The sequence below is a fragment of the Suncus etruscus genome, chromosome 8 (assembly GCF_024139225.1).
Source record: "Suncus etruscus isolate mSunEtr1 chromosome 8, mSunEtr1.pri.cur, whole genome shotgun sequence".
Classification (NCBI taxonomy): Eukaryota; Metazoa; Chordata; class Mammalia; order Eulipotyphla; family Soricidae; genus Suncus; species Suncus etruscus.
Genome location: NC_064855.1, coordinates 117,000,671 through 117,021,995, shown reverse-complemented (window position 1 = coordinate 117,021,995; position 21,325 = coordinate 117,000,671). Strand labels below are relative to the sequence as shown.

Here is a 21,325-nt window from a genome sequence, read left to right as displayed (position 1 = left end):
CCTAAGCACAAGGTCAGGTATGACCCCAAAGTTAAAATAAAATAAAATTGAGGACATATAAAATTAAAAAATCAACAATAGGGGCTGGAGCAGTGGCACAAGTGGTAAGGCGTTTATCTGCCTTGCACATGCTAGCCTAGGACAGACTGTGGTTTGATCCCCTGGTCCCCCATATAGTCCCCCAAGCCAGTAGCAATTTCTGAGCACATAGCCAGGAGTAATCCCTGAGCATCGCAGGGTGTTGCCCCAGAAATAAACAAAACAATAAAACCCAAAAACCCAAGAATAACCTTGCTGTTACTTGTGAAAGTATTTAAGAATAATTTCGGGTCAGTAAGGAAGAAAGAAAACACTATTTTCTCATTGTTGGTAAATGAAGCACCTCTCCCTCTTCTATTTTTTTTTTTGCCATTCGTTTTAGAAATATTAATAAAAAATACTCTCTCAAATTTGCATGCCATTCAGTTTAATTAGGTTCATTCTAAATTCAGCACATTGGCAGGTGCACCTTGCTTTTTTGGGTCTTTGTCTGCATATCATGTCGCTTCTGCAAGAGTGATTTTGTTTGAAACTCTTTGACTCTAACATTGTATGGTAGAGCAGAGAAACAACCTTCCTTGTGAGAGACAGAGGGAGTGTTCATTCCACTTGGACTATTACTATGCTACTCATGGACAATCCTCACAACTGATTTCTTTGCATGTCGCATAGTGTTAGAATTTGTGGTGGCACCAGAAAACTGATACATGGGTTCAGTTGATGATCCACCATTTCCCCACAGCACTGCTGAGTGCTGAGTTCTGTGAATTCAAGACTAGTGCACCTTTTTATTTTATTTTATTTTATTTTATTTTATTTTATTTTATTTTATTTTTTTGGACCACACCTTATGGTGCTCGGGGGTTATTCCTTGCTCTGCATTCAGGAGTCACTTCTGGCATGCTCAGGAGCCATATATGATGCTGGGGATTATATTTAGGTTGGCCCAGGCAAGGCAAAATGCCTTACTTGCAGTGCTATCACTCAAGCCATTGGTGTTCATTTTCACCCTGGATATAAACTCCTTACTTATAAGGAGAAATAGAAATACATTTACTGGACTTTGTCAATCCAGAGGTTGTAACAAACTTCTGTTTCTTCACTAAGGTGAGAGAGTGAGTGAGTGAGTGAGTGAGTGAGTGAGTGAGTGAGTGAGTGAAAGAGAGAAAGACAATGGAGGAATGGCTGTGATCTCCACCATCTATTGATACCTTCTCTTTCTTTGACAGCACTGTTCAACCTCATACCAGTGGGACTTCGAGTTGTCGCTATCCAGGGAGTGAAGACAGGGTTGTATATAGCCATGAATGGAGAAGGTTACCTCTACCCATCTGTAAGTACCATGACCCTCTGATATCACCCATGCACTCAGCATTCATTTAGGGACCATTGCACAAAAGCTGGGAGTGAGGAAGGTTGGTGATTCCTTGTTCAGCCTTTTGTTTTGGGCTTTAAGACTTTACCATTTTTTAGAAAGAAAACATTTGCATATTATTCATCAGTTTCATAATACCACTAGATCATACAAAAGTTTAAGACAACATCTTGGGACTTAACATCTGTTTAATGTAGTGTGTTTTCTTCTTTGGAGGCTACATCCAGGGGTTCTCAGTCCTTACTACTTAAGAATCACTCCTGGAAGGACCCCAGGGACTTTATGGAGAGTGGGGTATTGAACCCAGATTGACCACTAACAAAGCAAGTCCTCTATTTTACTATCACTCTAGCCTCCATTTCTATATTTATATATTTTAAGTGAGCCAGTTCATCATCAATAATTTTTGATGAGTTGATATAAGTATTATCTTTTCATTTCAATTCTGGATGGACATGGTCCAGTTAATGTAGTTATATTTCTCCTTATAATTACGGAGTTTATCTCCAGGGTAAAAATGAAGACCAGGGGCTGGAGTGATAGCACAGCGCATAGGGCATTTATACATGCGCTTCTTTTAGAGTTTCTTGAGAGGATTATTTTAGAAAACAAACAAGGAGGATACTAAAAATAACCGAAATAAATTAAAATCATCTAAATTGTGCAAATATTCTGCTGAGAAAAATACTTGGATAGGATCATACTTTGCATTTATTTAAATCTAAGTAAATCTCTCCAGGTTATGCTAATGCATATTAGAACACTTCTAATCACACAATCTCTTTTGGGATGCTTACTGTATATAAATAATCCACATTCAGATGTGTGGTAGAAATATATTAAAATACATTACGTTTGATTTCTGGCATCGTTCTAGGCAGTAGAGATTTTACTCGAAAGTGGATCTTGACTCTACCCCTACTACTCCTGGAGCAAAAAATGAATGATTAAAGTCAAGTTGCCTCCAGGAAAACTTCTTCATTTGGGTTTGAACATGGTCCTCGTTCTTTGAAACTGTGTGGTTTTATGTTGTTAAGTGTCAAGAGCTTTAAGCACATCTAAACATGCACACAATCCATTTTGCCCCCCAAACAACAACAACAACAACAACTCTAAAACAAAAACAGAAGCACCCAAGGTTTCCTTTCAAATGTGATGGGTTTTCTTCAGTAAATCTAGGAAATCCTTCTGGAAGGAAATGAGAGGTGAGCTGGTGATTCTTTTGGGGGCAAGCCAAACAATGCAGACCTTGTTTTTTTGGAATCTTCAGCTGAGTAACCTGAAAGCTGTGCCTTCAGGGTAATCTATGATGCAAATTATGCTGTTATACAAGATGGATTTGCAAACTAGGAGGAGCCAGACCAGGCCTGTGTAGGGAAAACTCTGGTCCCACAGAGATCGTTTTCGAGAGATCTCTTCATTTGGATTCAGGTTATTTGGATTGATTTGATGTTTCTTCTGTTGCTTTTATTTCTTTTCCCCCAAGTAATTTCTGGGATGTCTGAAATGATTAGATGCAGCTTCTGCTAGAGCCCAGAGTTCTGTTTTTGATTTTTATCACATTGTTGTCTCTGGTGGAACTCAGGAGAAATAGAAATCTTTATTATTTTTTTCCTAATTTTTTTCAGTGATAGGATTACAAATGTGTACTTAAATTATTTTTAAAATTAATTAGCGAATTTAACTTGAATTTGAGCTTGAGCTGAGGGATTCTTTTGTTTTTCCCCCATTATCTTCTGTTGCACTGTAGATAATGTGTGGATAGTTTTGATATCCAAACTGCCTTAAGTATCAGAAGCTCCTATGTAAGGACTGACTTTGGGCTGTACTGTAAATTATTGTGTCATCGCTTGAGGCATTATAACCTCTAATGTGCTTAAATGTTATCAGCCCTGCAGAAAGCCACCAGCCCCCCAGATAGTCTCACAAAGCATTTGGATTTTCTCACAGACCAATGTTTTCATTCATATCCATCCCTCCTCTAGGCACTTGAGCTTCCTCTTTTGTGTCTTTCTTTTCTGATTTACCAGTCTTTGGTTTTTTTTTTTTTTTTTTTTTTTTTTTTGGTTTTTGGGCCACACCCGGTAACGCTCAGGGGTTACTCCTGGCTATGTGCTCAGAAGTTGCTCCTGGCTTGGGGGACCATATGGGACACCGGGGAATCGAACCGCTGTCTGCCCAAGGCTAGCGCCGGCCCCTGTTTTTTTTTTTTTTTTTTTATCACCCCACTGTTTTATTCTTTGTTCTGAACCAGATCTGATAAAAGGCAGGTTCTCCCTTCATTTGCCCCTTCAGGCAATTCTTATCTAGGAATTGCTCTCTACTCAGACGTAAGTTACTTTGCAAGAAAGACTTCGATTCTAATAATGTGTGATTTCCAATCTTCCTAACAATCCACAGTAAATTTTTTCGAGACAAGTGCCAAGTCCAGTATGAATGTGGATGAGGCCTTTAGATATCTGGCCCTGGACATCCTGCTCAAAATTGTCAGCCGATGGTGGGGAAATAACAAATCTTCCAACATTGAGCTGAAAGCTTGTGACAGGAAGAACAGCAGCAAGTGTTCCCTAGTCTGATGGTCTCTGTGCCCCTCCGGACCCCAAATCTGGAGACCTCACCTGAGGGAGGCTGAAGAACCAAGGGCCTGGACAGGGGACAAGGAGTGTTGGGTGTAGTGGTGTGTAGATGGAGAAAAGGTGGGGAAATGCAGAGAAATGGAAGATAAAAAAAAAAAGGAAAGGAAGGAGGGTAGAGAGGAAATCAGGAGGAAAGGAAAGAGAATGTGAAAAGAGAGGTGAGAAGAAGGTTGGGAGAGAGAAGAGAGAAAGGGCAGATGGTCCCTGGCCTCATGCCTGCCCTGGGTTTCTAGGACAAATGTAAATGTAAATAAATAATTGATTTATTCTGTTATAAAAAGTAGTCTTTTTGTTTCAATGCCATGAAATGCAGACTTCCCATATTTTAGTGTTTTTTTTTTTTAATTCAGTTCTGGGGTGATGCTATGTGTTTTGCATGCACTGGACTTCAGTTTGATCCTTGGCACTGCAACACCCCCTGAGCACCTCTAGGTATGGCTCTAGCAGTGTCTGATACTGCAGGGTCTAAAGAATACTGTCCTTGAACCACAGTATTCGAGTGTTCAGCCCAGTTTTCTGAATTAACATTGGGAATGGTCCCTGGATCCCCTGAGCTTTTCTTGGGATCACTCCACCTCTGACAATATTTTTAAAAGGCAAGTCCTCCCATCCCCACATCCAATTTTTTCCTCTATAATTAATTCCTGAGAACTCACTAAAATTGTTGTGGCACAGTTTGGTGTCCCAATGATTATACTATATAATAATAGCTCCATTTACATAGAAATAATGAAGGCGTTATTTATTTGGAATATTCTGCCTAGTGCTTTTTTATTAGTCTTAGCTCATTTAATCCCCGGTAGCAATCTTATTTAGCAAATACCATTAAAAGGAACAGACTGATATCCACAGTGTTTAAGACTGTGCAAAATCATCCAGGTAGTAAATAGAAAAGACAGAACTTGAACATTATGAATCTGACTCATTCATGTGCATTAAAAAAAAAAAAACAAAAAACTTCTCAGTATGCTGCATCCATGTGCCAGACATTGTTCATAATATGGTCTGGCACCTGTTTTAACAAGTTAGAAACACATGATGATGTAATATGAAAACCTTAAGAGAATTATCACCAAGGTGGGGGGGACTTCATTTTGAGGAATTCATTTAGAAGTATAATTTGAAAGATTTTTTTTTGATTATGGAAGAAAATTAAAAAATAAATGCAGGGAGTAAAGGCAGTTTCATAGCCAGAGTTTACCTGAGGCATAGTAAAAACTGTATAAAATTGGGGCCAGAAGAATAGTACAGAGGGGAGGGATTTTTTGCCTTGTACAAAACCAATTTGCATTCAATCCATGTCATCCCATGAGCACTACCAGAAGTAATTCTTGTTGTAGAGCCAGGAGTAACCCCTGAGCATCACCAGGTGTGTCCCAAATATCCTTTCCAAAATTGTATAAAACAATAATTGCCTAGGAAGTGTTAGATAGTATATATTAAGTTTTAAAAAACTGTATTTGTCTAGGAAGTGTTAGATAGTAATATTAAGTTTTAAAAACTATATTTGTCTAGGAAGTGTTAGATAGTATATATATTAAGGTTTAAGTTCTCCAGTTTATATGACACATGTCATATAAACCTGCCATCTTAAAAGTAAGAATATTCATAATTATCCTCAGCAAGGACATTTTAACTAACTTGAAATAAAAAATTTATACAGCAAATCTCCATTGAAGCTCAGATTTAAAGAAAAAATTATAGAAGACTTAGGCAGGAAATGAAGGATTTCATTTTAAGCTGATGTACACTTTGAAAAATTTAACTTTCTGTTTGCATTGTATAGTGTCTTACAAGGGACCAATTGTATAGATGAACTATAGATTTGGAACCAGGCCATGAAAGACTGTGCTGGTCAAAGTGAAGTCCTTTAAATGAAAATTCCATTCATGATTTTCCTCAGGGTACCTATTACTCATTTATATCTGGGACAGAACTCTTACTTTCTCTTGGTATCCATATAAAGATGCTAACCTGTCAGATAATTCCTTCTCAGAGGAAACTAAAAAGACTTATCTTGACTGAAAAATAAGTAGCAACATTTCTGATGCTTCAGAATATTTCATCAGTGAAATAACAGCCATTTCTTTTGGGACCACATAATTATATATTATCTATCACATGAAGGATGTCTCTGAAGACTTTTTATATCAGAGACTAGTCATGGAAATGGAAACACAATGACTGGTCACAGAAGAAAAACTTAGCAAAGATACACTTTGATTAAACTTTTATTTTTTCAACTATACATTTTTACAGTGCTCTCAGGCATAGTCAGGCTTTAATTTCTTTTTTTTTTTCAAGGAACTGAAAATTTGTGAATCTAAGAAAAGTCTGGAAGGAATTTTTTAGGTAAAGAAAATATCATCTTGAATTATTTGAGTTGAGTTCACCATTGAAGTAGGGATGTATTTCAGATTTTAAAGGAAAAGGAGAGAGATTAGAATGGAACATGCATAATAAAATAGGACAAAGTTCAGCCTGGATCCCATGGATGATGCTTCTCACATCATTTCCAGGATTTCTGGTGCTTTTTCCTCTTGGCTGTAAAATTAAAGGTCCTACTGGATGCTTTAAATTAACTGGTAGAGTTAAAATGTTGGTTGTAATTGAACTGGTTTTCCAAATAAACAGGTTGGAAAATGGTCATATTTGTATTCACCAGTGCCATCCTACCACCAAAAGGCATTTGTAAGCTTGTTCCTTTCTAAGCAGTATTGCAATAGTCCTATTCTCCAGAGGCAGGTACTGGGGGAGACAGTGATTTCTGTGCAGCTAGGGGTGAGACCATCTAAGTAGGGGCCACGAGCCCACCTGACTGGAAGGGCCAATTTGGGACAATCTGTCAGCTGGTTTCCAGTGACAACCAATTTGCTTCAGAAAGGAGTGCAGTTCCAAGTTGAAAAAAAATGCTAATAAAATAAATATGTTTTTTAGTCATTAAAAGAACTTACATTTTCCCCAGTCAATTTCATTTCCTCTTGGTAGTGTCTTCCCACAGAAGTCCCATTTCTGCAAAAGAAGTGGCATCTTCTTTCATGGGTGTCAGATTGTCTAACAGGATATAATCTCATGATATATCTTTCTCAACTATAACCAAATTGAAATTCAGAACTTTCACCTTATAAGAAGGAAATGTTTATGTCTGATAATCGAAGGCTTTGCAAGAAATATGAGGATGACCACTTCTATTCAGTATAATTGCTTGGCAGGTAAATTAGACAAGGGCCAAGCACACGAGTCGATTCATGAATTCTTTCATTCAACAGACAGGATTATATTTCCCTTTCTTTAAGAGTATCAAGGATAAGTGAAAAGTAAAACCCTGGAATATCATGAGGGCACCATTTGAAATTAAATAAGTCAATTTTAAATTTAAAGAAAATTTAATTTTTGTTCGTTTTGAGGCTATATCCAGCAGTGCTCAGGGCTTAATCCTAGCTCTGTTCTTAAGGGTCTTTTCTGGCAGAGTTTAGGGACCATTTTGGGTGTTATGAATCAGACGGAGACTGTTACCTTTTCTCAGATTCTTTATTTTCAGAATTACATGTGCACCCGGTCTTTTTTTTTTTCTTGAACTATCTTTTTTTTTTTTTCTTGAGATAGGCAGCAATAGATAGTCAGCAATCTATGTATTTTAATTATTTGTTATGGTAGAATAAGTTTCACCAGAAATTTATATGATTAATTCCTTGAGGGTACTCCTACTCATGAAATTTTCTATGCTTTTTTGCTTACCTTATTCCCACCCCCATAGTGAAAAGCATTAAGTGTTAGCAAGAAGATCTACATTAATTTATCAAATTAGAATTGCAGAAAGGTCTTATTAACATATTGCATTCTGGACAGACCTTAATAAATCCACAGATATAAAACTCAGATGCATCAGGTCTTCCTCTGCCAAGATCATATAGGTGTTGATAAGATGAGTGGTAATATTTCATTCACCTTGAAAGAGTCTTGGAAGGGGGGTTGCTTTTTGGTAAATATTGTTATTGTGTAACATAAACTTTTATTTATTTGTCACATTACTGAGAAATATTCCAGAGATGATGCTAGAGAAGGAGTAGAACTCAAGGTTTGTCATATGGCAAGCATATGCTCCATGACTTGGGTCACATTACGAGACCTAATTGTGAACATTTTAAAGCACATACATTAAAACTAAAAATCAGAGGCAGGCTTTTATAATTTTTAATGTTCTTCAGGTAGCAGGAAAGGCTTGATTTCCTATTCGCTTTTGTGTCAAAAAATTATGAATATTTGTGGTTTTATCTTAATTCTATTTGGAGTCACATTTTGTTATTATAAATTGAGAACAACATTCAGATTTGGTCAGATGCTTCAATTTCAAAATGTCCTAATATATACAGGGTAGATGTAGAGGAATTTTGTACGTAAAAAGCTTCAAAGACAACCTAAAAGAATGAGTCCTAAAATGAGTAAAGCTGTCAAGAACATGCACATAAAACCCACGAACCTTCACATCAAGGTCAGGGCAACATACATAAATGACTTATCAACTTAGCATTAAAATAATAATTAATAGTTATTAAAATCGGGGCTAGATATGTTTTTATTGAGATAATATGAGCTTGTAAAAGTAGGTATGTTTTAGGTTATAATTTCATACCTTTCAAAATAAATTTTGCTACACCATGCCTATCATCCAATTGAATGGTTAAAAACATTACTGTATAAAAATTTCCAAGATACATAAGAGATTCACAACTTAATAAGAAAAATATGCTTCTCTAAAATTTGCTTGCATATGTAGGAGATCTCAGGATTTAAATTGCTATACTTCATCAACCTAACTTGAATTGGTGGATTTTCTTGTGATTATATTTTTATAGACATTTGGGTTTCCTGTTTCTGGGAGAAGAGTTGCTTATGAACAACCTGCTAGACTCAGAGAGCTTGCAATTCCTGAGTTTCTAAGGGTTACTGAAAAAGAACTGAGTGTTAAAAGAAAACAAAATACAAAATCCACTATTTCTCCAATCTTCCCCAGACAGCCCAAATAATTTATATCCCTTTTCTTAGACAGTTGATAATTGATAAGAAAATGATTTATAATATAAATTATAAATATATGGACAACAACTTTCCTTGCTCCCACAGAAAAAACAATGATTTTTTTTTCATTTTTGTTTGTTTGTTTTTTTATTTTTGGGCCACACCTGGTGGTACTCGGGGGTTACTCCTGGCTCTGCACGCAGAAATAGCTCTTGGCAGGCTTGGGAGACCACATGGGATATGCGGGATTCTACCCAGGTCCTTCCTGGGTCGTCCATATGCAAGGCAAACACCCTACCACTCTGCTAATGATAGTTTTAAATAACAATGATATTTTTTTTCAATTTTTCCAAAAACTTTTTTTTTAAATATAATTTTTATTTTGATCATAGTGTCTTACATATTGTTGACAATAACATTTTAGGTACATATTTACATAAAATCAGGGGGGATTCCCAAAACAATGATATTTTTTATAAAATAAACAATGATAGTTTTAAATAACCAAATTGACTCTTTATCTTTTTGTGACTATAGAGGCCCTGGTGGTAGGAATGTTGTACTGGTGAAGGGAAGTGGTTGTTTTTGTTTGCTTTATAACTAAAACCCAACCACAAACATGTTTGTAATCATGGTGCTTAAGTAAAGATATTAAATAAAGTGGTAAAATTGTCTTCATTGATGAGAACTTTTATTGTTTTCTCTTTATATTGTTTTTCTATTGTTCTCTTTTTATTGTTTTCTCTTTATACTTATTTTTATAAATGGAAGTTTAGACCTAGGACATTATGATAATAATACCAAAAAGAGGATAACATTTGACCACCCCTTTGTAGACCACTGATTCAGTGCACTGAACATCTAGACAATATGGCAAAAGATAAAAAGTCATGGTGAGAGATGCAATGTCTTCCAGATCCTATGTTTTCAGAGATGCGAGTTGCATGCACAATACATCTTACTTTCTGATAATACGTAATACATTGCTTATCTTATGTGCAGGTATGCTATATAGAGAAATGTATGTTCTGTGCTACTCAAATTTCACTGACTATTTAGTGGTTCTTTAACTTAAGGTGTCATGTTGAGTTTGGCTCACGGGTAGGCACATAATGCACTTCTGAGCCAGAAATAGTGAATTCTCTTGAGTTGTTTTTAGAGTTCAATACTTGTTTTAAGTGCCCAGGATACTTGATGTGAGTGATGAGTCACTAGCGTCCATGCAAAGACATGATAATTGCTTGCTATTTGCTGTTTTAGTGGAAGAAGAAGCTAGCTAGATACACGGTATTTTTTGGTATAGCTTTGAAATGTCAACCTGTCCGACAAGATAGAGATGGTTTTTTTTGGTCATCGATCCAAGACTCTATTTAGGAAATAGAGCTCAATGGACAAACAAGAAACATGATTTTGCTTTATTTTTAGGCTGGTACATCCAGTGCTGAGAACTAATAACCTTTCAAAGGCTGGCCATTGTTTTCTGCCACGAGAGAAGTGATGTTTCCTGATTTTATGTAGTAAGTGAATGGGGAGATTGATGATAGGGGAGATGGAGAGTACAATAATGATGCCAGGTTGCTTATCAATGACTCCCCATTAACTGAACTTTCCTAATGGTGTCATCTGTCTCTTTCTATGAACCTCTTTGACATTGTTTCTGGTGTCAAAGCCCTAGACACGGAGCATAAGAGATATTAGAGAGGATTTAGAAAAGATTTTCTATGAGAAGTAATACATCTGCTCTACTTTAAAAACAATCATTTCTGGATAGGACTTTAGATCCAGTTTTGGAGAGATCTTTCTTGTAGATAATGTTGAGTAACATTATGATGAGGATAGAGTAGCTCCAGAGCTACATTTTCCAGGACGGAAAGGACTAGAACCCAAACTTAACTTTGTGTGCAGAAGGTCTGGTTTGATCATTAGCTAAACACAGTCCCCTGAGAAGCACCGGGTAACTTCCAAGTACTAAGCAGAGAGTAGCCCTGAACAGCAGATGTGAGACCAAAAAAGACAAAAGTATCATATTCGTTGTGGTATGCAAGATGTTTTATTAGAGGATATGTGGCATGTTCAGTATATAAAGATGAAAATTAGTTTGCATCTTAAAATTAGTTTGCATCATTACTCATCTTTGTTATTGTGTTAAAAAGGAGCATGATAGTGAAATGGTTTCATCCTGAGGAAATTGAAAATTTCTTTGTTTCTGGGCCACACCTGGCTGTGGTAAGGATTTATTTCTGGCTCTGCATTCAAGGATCACTCCTAGCAGGCTCTAAGGACTAGATGGGTGGCGAGGATTGAAACAGGATCAGTCACTTGCAAGGTAAATGCCCGCCCTCTTGTAATATCTATTATTCTGGCCCCAAATATTTTCTAACCAGACAACTATTTAAATATTGTTAGTTACTTTCTATACTGCAAATCATAAAATAATTTTATCATTAGAACTAATGAAAGACTGCTTTGCATTAAGCATTTGATATTTAGTTGACTCACTTGTAGTGACAGTCCATCTCTAATTCCTCACCTTGTATTTATTTCAATTAAATTCTTTATTTCTATCATTACTAATAACAGAAAAAGTTATTTTTTAGACTATTCAGAAGTTCTCTAGACAGCCCTTTTTTTAAACCATCTTATGAGGTTAGAAGTTTTTTTTTTATTAATATCCATGGAGAAATAAACTGATGTGAAATAGCATATTAGAATCAAGAAAGAAGTGATTAAAAAATGGTTCCACAGGTGCCATATAAGGGTTAGCTACTGTCTTCATTCAGTTTGCATCTTTCCAAGACGGTTTTGTAGACTTAGCCAAGTCAAGTGAATACCCAGGAGAAATATCAGTGAGTTTTTATTTAATTTAAAATTACATTACATTAGAGAGCTCACACATTGAAATGGGTAGTCAGCAGAAATGCCTTGGGCAATAACTCCCCAGTGCTTGTCTGAAAATATAAAAAATACCTTGAAGGAATTTTAATTTCCTTCAAACTTCTTATTAATTTTGCACATTGTTAATGCAAAAACCATAACCAAAAGTCATACATAAGGTAAAAAGAACCAAGGAGTGATTATACCAATATCTGAGAACATGGGCTATTGTCAAGGTTGATGTATATTTTATTCCTCCTATTTAGTTTTTGAAAACGATCGGAAATTTCTTAGACTCATTAGATCACTTTAACTATCAGGAACAAAATATGATGCTACTTAAAGTGTTTAATGAATAATCACTTATTAGACATTGTGTGCCTAATATGGCTGGAGAAAGCTAAGGAACGTGGCACATTGGAGCACTTAATTTCAATTATCTAATACTTCAATCATTTTCCTAACAAGAGAGATGCTTCAGGGCCTTTGGAAACCCTGCATAGCTAGCAAATTACTCTATTTTCATTGATCCTATAGAAGCAGGTTCAAATGACATTATCCATTCTGATCAATACCTAATTGCATTTCCTATTGATATTAGCCTTCTACCCAGAAGTATTTGATGCTTTGAAATAATTACTGTGCTATGGAAAAGTAGTGGGTTATGTTTTATTGGTTACTTGACATGACTTCGAAGGAATGAATCATACATTACTCTGGCTCTGTGCTCAAGGATCACTCCAGGAAGGGTTCAGGAAACCACAGGCTGTGCTGGGATGTTCTTGGAGTCAATCACAATGCAAGGCATATGTCTTAGCATGTGAGGTCACTCTATGTGTAAGATGGTGATGGTGAACATATCAAGAGAAAGGAATAAAAGACTCATGTTCTGGATATGTAGGCGACATGAACCCCAGTGTCATCTTTGATGCATGCATTTGTGACTCATTCTTGCTATTGTCACTTCCTATTGAGTGTGTTAGGGGTAAATCTATAGCCAGAGATGGGAATAAAGTTTAAATTGTATGTTTCCATTGAGAATTATATAAATGTATATATGTTATATCTCTCTCTATATACACATGTTTAAAATATAGTCTATATTTTGAATTATGCGTGCATTTAATTATTCTATAATAGTAAAGTATAAAAATGTCACCTTTTCCACACAACAAAAGTTCATCCTATAAAACACACATGTAGAAACTTTCTCATAGTTTTTACAGGCACTTTGGGGCATGTGGTTCTGTAAAGTGGTTGAGAAATATAATTCACATTTAGGGATCTAGTATAGATCAACCATTCAGTTGATTACAATTTTTCTAAGACAGAAATGTTTTGTAGTTGATTTCTTAGACAGATTCCTGATAGACATTAGAGGAGGAAGTACCCCCTTTCTTATGGGACCTCACAAAAGCATGCATATCTACCCTCAGGCATGACACTTGACAATTCTCAGTGACTTTTGATCACGTTACAGTATTTGAAATATTTACCCAGGAATAGATGAAATTCTCAGTTATGGTTTCTAGTATCTTTGCCCATTAGATCATGTTCTGGAAGAATTATGGCCATTAATTACTTCTGGTCACCAAGCACTACCATGCCTATGACATATGTCTTAAGAAAGTGGAAATTTCTTCAACATCATGACTGGCCTGGTAGCCATAGGATTATTTCTCTCTTATCTCTGATACTTTTGCTATAGATAGTTCCTAGTAGTATCTGACTGGGTGAGAGGAAAAAATTAGGTAAAGTTCGTTTCTTTTTATCTATCTCTGCAGCTTTCTTCAACATTTTTAGAACATTTATCTTATTATACCTGTGAAGGACATTTGTAGTTATCTAGGTGTGTTGGATCCATACCTGCTATAATCTCAAACAACATATTCAGTGAGGCAATGGTTTCAATAAGTGTCCACCCAATTTGAATTGTTGTAAGTTATCTACAAATACAGCTAAAGGGAGTAACATTGTTTGCATTGGGATGTGGGTCACTTAATAGTTCAATCAAGATTAGGCAACTGGAATGATAGAGTCACCTGTATAGGATCACAATTCAATTTATTCTCGAAAACTCAAAAAGGAAAGGACTGAAGAGTTGTTAGACCAAATTCAAGAGAAGGACCAGAGCCATAGCAAAGCTGGTAGAATGTTTTCTTTCATGCAGCTGACCCTGATTCAATGCCCAGCATCCCATATGGTCCCCAGGTGTTGCCAGGAATGATTCCTGAGTGCAGAGAACAGCCCAAATCAAAACAAAAACAAAAGAGAGCCAGAAATATATAGAATTATACTGTAGTCATTGAAAATTTGTAAATAAGACATTTTAAGTGTAGCTGGTACACAACCATCTCTCATTGGTATGTAGTTAAAATGTAGAGGATGGACACGGACATATTAGTCTATAGCTTTTAATTTCATCAGATAAGAAGAGAACAGGACCATTTTGTTGGGGACACTGAAAATGTATGTGTTCTGCCATTGCTGGAGCAGGCCCATGTCAATGCTTTCCCTGTGGGTGATTTACATTCTCTCCGTTTTCATTGTGAGGTAGCATGACTAGACACTTGCCCAATAGCAGGAATGGAAATGGGAAATTGTCTTGAACCTAGAGTAGGAGAAATAAGGCAGAGAACCTCAGCTGAGTATTCTGAGCCCTTCCCACAATTCTCTGGCTCTTCATGCCCAGAGTGATCTGTAGTTTTCCCTTTTTTTTTTACTTACACCTTGCAGTGCTCAGGAATCACTCGTGGCGGGCTTGGAGATCCATATAAGATGCCAGGGAATCAAACCTGTATCAACCATGTGCAAGACAATCACCCTACCCAGAGTGCTATTGCTCTGACCCCAAGTTTGCACTTACCTAGGAAATCTTCACAATAGCAGGGATCCTTTATCTTATGCCTGGCTATATTGCACCCAAACATTGCTGAATACTGAAGATACTGAGGAAAGAGCAGCCCAAAAGATTGACCTACTTCTATGCAACTCCTTTCCAGCAAATTAATCAGTTAATTTAAAAAATATACTCCTGGGCCAGAGTGATAATACAGCAGATAAAAAGTTTTCCTTGTGCTTAGCTTACCAAGGTTCCATCCCAGCACCCCTGATGGTCCCCAGAGCCCCACCAGGAGGGATCCCTGTGTGCAGAGGCAGAAGTAAGCCCTGAGCACCATTAAATTTGTTCCCAAAGCTCCCTCTAAATGCCCTCATTTTTATTTGTTTGTTTGTTTGGGGACTGTACCTACTGGTGCACAAGAGCCAATATGCACCAGAATCTTGTCATCTAGTTCTGGAAGCTTAAAATCAGTATGAAAGGAGCTGGTTCCTTCTAACATGGTGAGAGAGTGTGTGATGAGGGCTTCTATTAACTTGAATTTTTATTTAATAACCCATATGGATATTTCCATTGATCAAAGTAAGAGCATGGAGACATGATGTAGGTTTCAGGTGTGTGTCTTTGAAAATAAACGCGTGTGTCTAGCACACCAATGCTACCTCTGAAAATACACATCTATTCAAAAACAACTGACCCTTCTTACCCCACTTCTCCTCTGTCCCTTTTCTTCTTAATGTTGCCTTCCTGTTCACTTCAGCATCTCCATGCAGTGGGTCTTTTCTCTATGCATGCTTGTTAAGGGCCCACATGTCTTCTCTTTTAAAGGGCACTAGTCCTATTGGATAAGGGCTCAGTCTATTAGTTTCATTTGAACATATTTTTCTCTTAAAAGACTATCTTTGGAATCATATGAATAGAGATTAGAATGCATGACTGCATGTAACTGACTTGGATTCTGTCTCTGACATATATAGTCATGTTCCCTCTGAACATGTAACCCTGAAAGGCCTTGAGCACTGCCTCAGTATACCCTCACAGTACCCAGCACCACATGCCCAAGGAGTACTGCATCCTTACAGCCTCAGATAGAACCTCAGGCCCATTTTGGCTGACTCAACAGGGAGTAACCCTGGTATCCCCTGAACACTGCTTAGGAGGACTCCCCATACCCAAACAAAGACAGTCTTCAAATAAATTAACAGTCACAGGTACTAGGAGGCATACTGGCATTCTCTTTGGAGAAGACTTGGCCAAAGCATAGCCTTGTCTTATTTAATCTTCTATCCTAACAGATGGCATATGGCGCCCTAGAGAATCAAGACTGTTGATGATAAAAATGACACTCTTTTTTGTTAGAAAGCTGCAGGTTTGAAAATGAAAAGTTAGCACGATGTTTACCATTTCTTCATGGAGCTAAATGTGTTAGATTTGAGTCTTGGAACTCTGTAATTTAAAACCTATGTCCATGTATTGAGTTGAAGAATTGAGTGTGAAAGCTAAAAGGAGCTCAAGTCAAATGATTCAATTGCTTCAAATAATGGCTAAAATATCATTTCTGAAGAGGAAAACTTTATCAAGGGATATTGTGGAAAAGGAGGAAGTTGAATTCCATTCTTCACACCACAGGACATCTTACTCAACTAATCTATGAGGGAACCCTCTGCCCCAATACTTTGCCTCTTCTTCACATGATACGTACTTTTTCCTACATTATTAATTTTAATGGTAATTTGGAATCTCCAACTAATAAACTCAGCGTTACTCACTCATTTTTAAATTTTTAAACATTTCATATTTAAATCAATATGATTTTCAAAGTTATTGATTGTTGAAATTTAGGCATATGCTATTTCACCAACAATCCCATCACCAGTGTTCCTGTACTCCTTTCTGTTCCCACTATTCCTGTCACTCTGGCAGGCATGTTACAAAGTTGGGCGATTTCAGCTTAGATCTTGTGTTTTCAATGTTGTTGAGTCTGTTTTGGATGTAGAGCTGGACCACTTTCCCACATTACCAATATTGCCAAAGCTCTGACCCTTAAGCCCCTATTACTTTCCTTTCTCATCTTCTTCCTTCCTACCTTGATTTCTTTCTCCATCCTCAGCTCTGGGATCAAGATGATCTAGACATTCCCCCTTTACTACATTACATTTCTTCATCCAGTTATTCTATATACTACAGACAAATGAGATCATCCTGTGTTTCATCTTTCTTCTGGCTTCCTTCATTCAACCTGAAATCTTCCAGTTCCAACCAGGTTGCATCAAATTACATGATTTCATCATCCTATGCAGCTGCATAATATTCCATTGCCACTTTTGCATAATCCATATATCTGTGGTTGCTCATATAGGTTGATTCCATAGCTTAACTGTTGTTTATTATTGAATATGTTAAATTTATCTGAACTCAAGACTTCTAGAGTGGATTTGGTCAAAATTGTGGTCATTGCTTTGTTAAATTGAGACATTGCCAATCTGGTATTTTGATATCTGGGAATTGCTCATGTCATTTCACCTGAAAGAAATTTGAATTTTCTAGGTCTGTTGCTGTTATATTATATGATTCTCTTTTCTTCTTCATCTCCCTGTCAAACTCTCTTACACCTAGTTACTGAAAAAAATTGAGATTAAAATCCAGCAAAATAGAAACTGCTAAAGCAAAAAGTAGGAGGAAATTGGTGAGTAGAAGTTGTAGTCACAGAACATGACATGAATTCTACTCCAGAAACAGAAGTGGTTGATGTGAGTGGAAATGTGTACCTTCTCAAGACTCTTGAAAATCTGCATCCTACAGAGCATTCCCTTTTAGTTCTTTTCTAAATTTCATGAATTCTAATGACTTTTAAAGAGAAATGAAACAATTTAGGAGTCCAGAAGGAAAAAAATGGAGTTTTTGGTCAAAATTTTCTTTCTTCCCTTCTTTCTTTCCTTCTTCTTACTCTTTTCCTTCCTTCCTTCCTTCCTTCCTTCCTTCCTTCCTTCCTTCCTTCCTTCCTTCCTTCCTTCCTTCCTTCCTTCCTTCCTTCCTTCCTTCCTTCCTTCCTTCCTTCCTTCCTTCCTTCCTTCCTTCCTTCCTTCCTTCCTTCCTTCCTTCCTTCTTCTCTCTTGCTTTTAACCACTTGTTTCCTATTTTAGTTCACTGTAGACCTCAGGGTTTTTCTGACAATTATCATTACTTTCTTTCTGATAATCTCTAATTGCTTATACACTCACTAAAATGAGCCAGAAAAAGACCCAGGAAAGCGTATCCTATAATTTAACATTTCTATGTCATTATTTAATGTCCTAAAGCTAGATAAAGTGTCACAATTGTATAAGCACATCCATAACCAAACTAACATTTATGCATGCTTCTAAAAGAACCTTATTTCTTCTTTATGAATTTGTTTACCTAAAACTAATTTTAATGATTTCTCAGTTTTTAAGATAATAAAGAATATAAGTTAATTTTGGTTATTATTATAATAGGACTTGTTTTTAGTAAAACATATACCATATCTCACATTACGCAAAAAGGGTATTTTAGTGCACTCGTGGCACAATGGCGGCACATCTGACTCCATAAAGGGTATTTTATTACCACATTGCAAGTAGATAAATATATTTAATACACCATTTTTCTTTTTCTTTAGATTTTGGGCCCCACTTGGTGGTGTTCAGGGCTTGTTCCTGTGCTCTGTGCTCAGAAATCACTCCTGGAAGGGCCATATGGTGTGTTGGGGATTGAACCTGAGTTGATAGTGTAAAGCAAGTGTGCTACCTACTGTACTATCTTCTAAGCCCCTATAATTTTTTATACTATGACAAAAATGTAAGGAACTTAATTGTTATATCTCTGGATATTTATATTAGTGATCACTTTACAATATTAACTGATTTTTCTCTTCATATTTGCATGAGGAAAATCATGATAATGAAAAGTGAAAGAATCAACATTCAAAGGGCCGATGTACATGAGTTAATATCATTTTCTTCATATTTCACAAAGAGGTTTATATTTTTCTATTAACATTTGTAATTCTCTCCCTCTCCTCCCTTGTCCTTTCTTTCTTTCTTTCTTTCTTTCTTTCTTTCTTTCTTTCTTTCTTTCTTTCTTTCTTTCTTTCTTTCTTTCTTTCTTTCTTTCTTTCTTTCTCTCTTTCTCTCTCTCTCTCTCTCTTTCTTTCTTTCTTTCTTTCTTTCTTTCTTTCTTTCTTTCTTTCTTTCTTTCTTTCTTTCTCTCTTTCTCTCTCTCTTTCTTTCTTTCTTTCTTTCTTTCTTTCTTTCTTTCTTTCTTTCTTTCTTTCTTTCTTTCTTTCTTTCTTTCTTTCTTTCTTTCTTTCTCTTTCTCTCCTTCCTTCCTCTTCCTTCCTTCCTTCCTTCCTTCCTTCCTTCCTTCCTTCCTTCCTTCCTTCCTTCCTTCCTTCCTTCCTTCCTTCCTTCCTCCTTCCTTCCTTCCTTCCTTACTTCCTTCCTTCCTTCCTTCCTTCCTTCCCTTCCTTCCTTCCTTCCTTCCTTCTTTCTTTCTTTCTTTCTTTCTTTCTTTCTTTCTTTCTTTCTTTCTTTCTTTCTTTCTTTCTTTCTTTCTTTCTTTCTTTCTTTCTTTCTTTCTTTCTTTCTTTCTTTTCGTCCTCTCCTTTCCTCTCTCTCTCTCTCTCATGTTTATGGGTCACACCTAGTAGTGCTCTGGAGCTGTTCATGGTTCTGTGCTCAGGATTGACTCTTATTCTGGTGCTCAGGAGACCTTATATAATGTTGAACATAGAACCAGGATTGGCTACATTCAGGATGAGCAACTTAGTGCCTGTACTTATCTCTCTATTCCCTGTTATTCTTTTATAAAAATAAGACTTGCTAATTATTTTTATCCTATTTCATGTATCAGTAACAGAGGAATTTCTGGATATCCTAATGATCAAGCTCAATGAAATGTTAATGTTTTCTTTGTTAAGAAATATTGAAGAAATTAAGGGGAAAAATACCTACTTAGTTCAGCTGAACTCCCTAGAAGTTTTAAGAGTGTGTGGGAGGGACCTAGATATATTTTCGCCAATTTCCATTTGCCTTTCTGCTAAGACCCTTAGGTTACTTTTCAGGAGGTGACATTTAATCTTTATGCAATTTACTTTTATATCCTTCATTAGCATTTCTCCAAGTGCTGGAACCTTTTCAAACTAGTCAGAACATTCGCTGGAGAAATAAGGCACTAACACATTTAATTTTTTATATCCCCCTTTTATAACATAATATTCATTTTGAATTATTCTGTTTAGAAAGTTTTGTTTCTCAAATCCTAGATAATGAGACTACATGATATACACTTGGCAAATACTTTGTAGATGAGTCTTATTAACAAAACTGTCTACAACATTTCACACAAATGGTACAAAATATGTTGTACATGTACATAGATTTTCTACTGACTAAATGTCTGGCTGTTTGTCACTATCTGACTTTTGTCATTGTGTACTGTTCTCATTGCAAAAAAGTAAAAATTCTGTTTTTTTATGGAGTTGGGGAACTGTTCTGCCAGGTTGGAACATGAACTCCATAAATAGAAGGACTGGATTTGATCATTGGCGATGCATATGTTTCCCCAAGGGCCACCAAGAGTGACCATTGAATACAGTGCTAGGAAGGGCCACTGTATGTGACCCCAAACCTCACCTCCTGCAAACCAAATAAAACACAATTCTTTCCTTCACCTTTCCATGTCCAGTGCTGTCTGTCATTGCCCTACTCACCTCTACCTCTTAGCAAAATCACAGCTCTTCTTTAAATGCCAATTATATATGTCTTACACCATTCTAATGATGTTGAGATCATTCTTTTGACTCACAGAAATTTGTTAGTACATATTCTCTCTCAAATTACTCTGCAGGTAGTCATCTTCTTTCTTTCTCTTTTATCCTGGATTTTTCTTCTTGTTCTGAGCATGCAGATAATGCTGTTTCTCAATTCTTCTAAGTCAGTTTTATGACCTTCACTATTTTCCCCCCAACCAAGTCATAATTAGTTTCTGCCATTGTTGAATCCTTTAGTTTTCTAGACATCTTGGGGAAGAGTCACTTTAAGAGTCTGACTTTTTCCCTACCGACAGCAGTTCTCCCTGCCCAGCTATTATGATTAGAGATATAGCTCCCAAATTTTCTATCTGGTTAGATTTATTTGTTGTTCTGAGAGTCCTGTGCATATGAGGTCTTAAGAAAGACAGCTAAATAATAATTAGAAATACCTGCAGCATGCAACAGGTTGTGAATGCACTTGTGGTAATTATTTAAAATTCCAAATCTACATTTTAAGGAGCACTGATCTTTGGAAAAATTCGGCTTTAATTAATTAAGGCTGTTGTTTACAAAGTCCACTATATGTTTTCTTATCTGGTACATTTTAAATAGACTGCTCCCTAGGATTTTACTTATTTATCTAGTAAATGAATCTTTGCTTCTTTTTGTCCTAGTATATATTTTTTTACCAAGTCATTGTAAATGCATGGTTGTAAGGATCACATGAGACAAGACTTTTCAGGCTAGGTGTTTACATTTTAAGTAGTGGC

At 36.4% G+C, this 21,325-nt stretch overlaps 1 protein-coding gene across 2 annotated transcripts in view; it reads left to right on the top strand.

Moving 5' to 3' along the window:
* FGF14 (fibroblast growth factor 14) overlaps positions 1-21,325 on the top strand; it is a 583,803-nt gene that overhangs the window by 465,609 nt on the left and 96,869 nt on the right. For both annotated transcript variants that reach the window (XM_049778631.1, XM_049778632.1), the window contains exon 3: positions 1,269-1,372. In XM_049778631.1, coding sequence (XP_049634588.1) covers positions 1,269-1,372 — 104 coding nt within the window. The remainder of the gene's footprint in view (positions 1-1,268; positions 1,373-21,325) is intronic.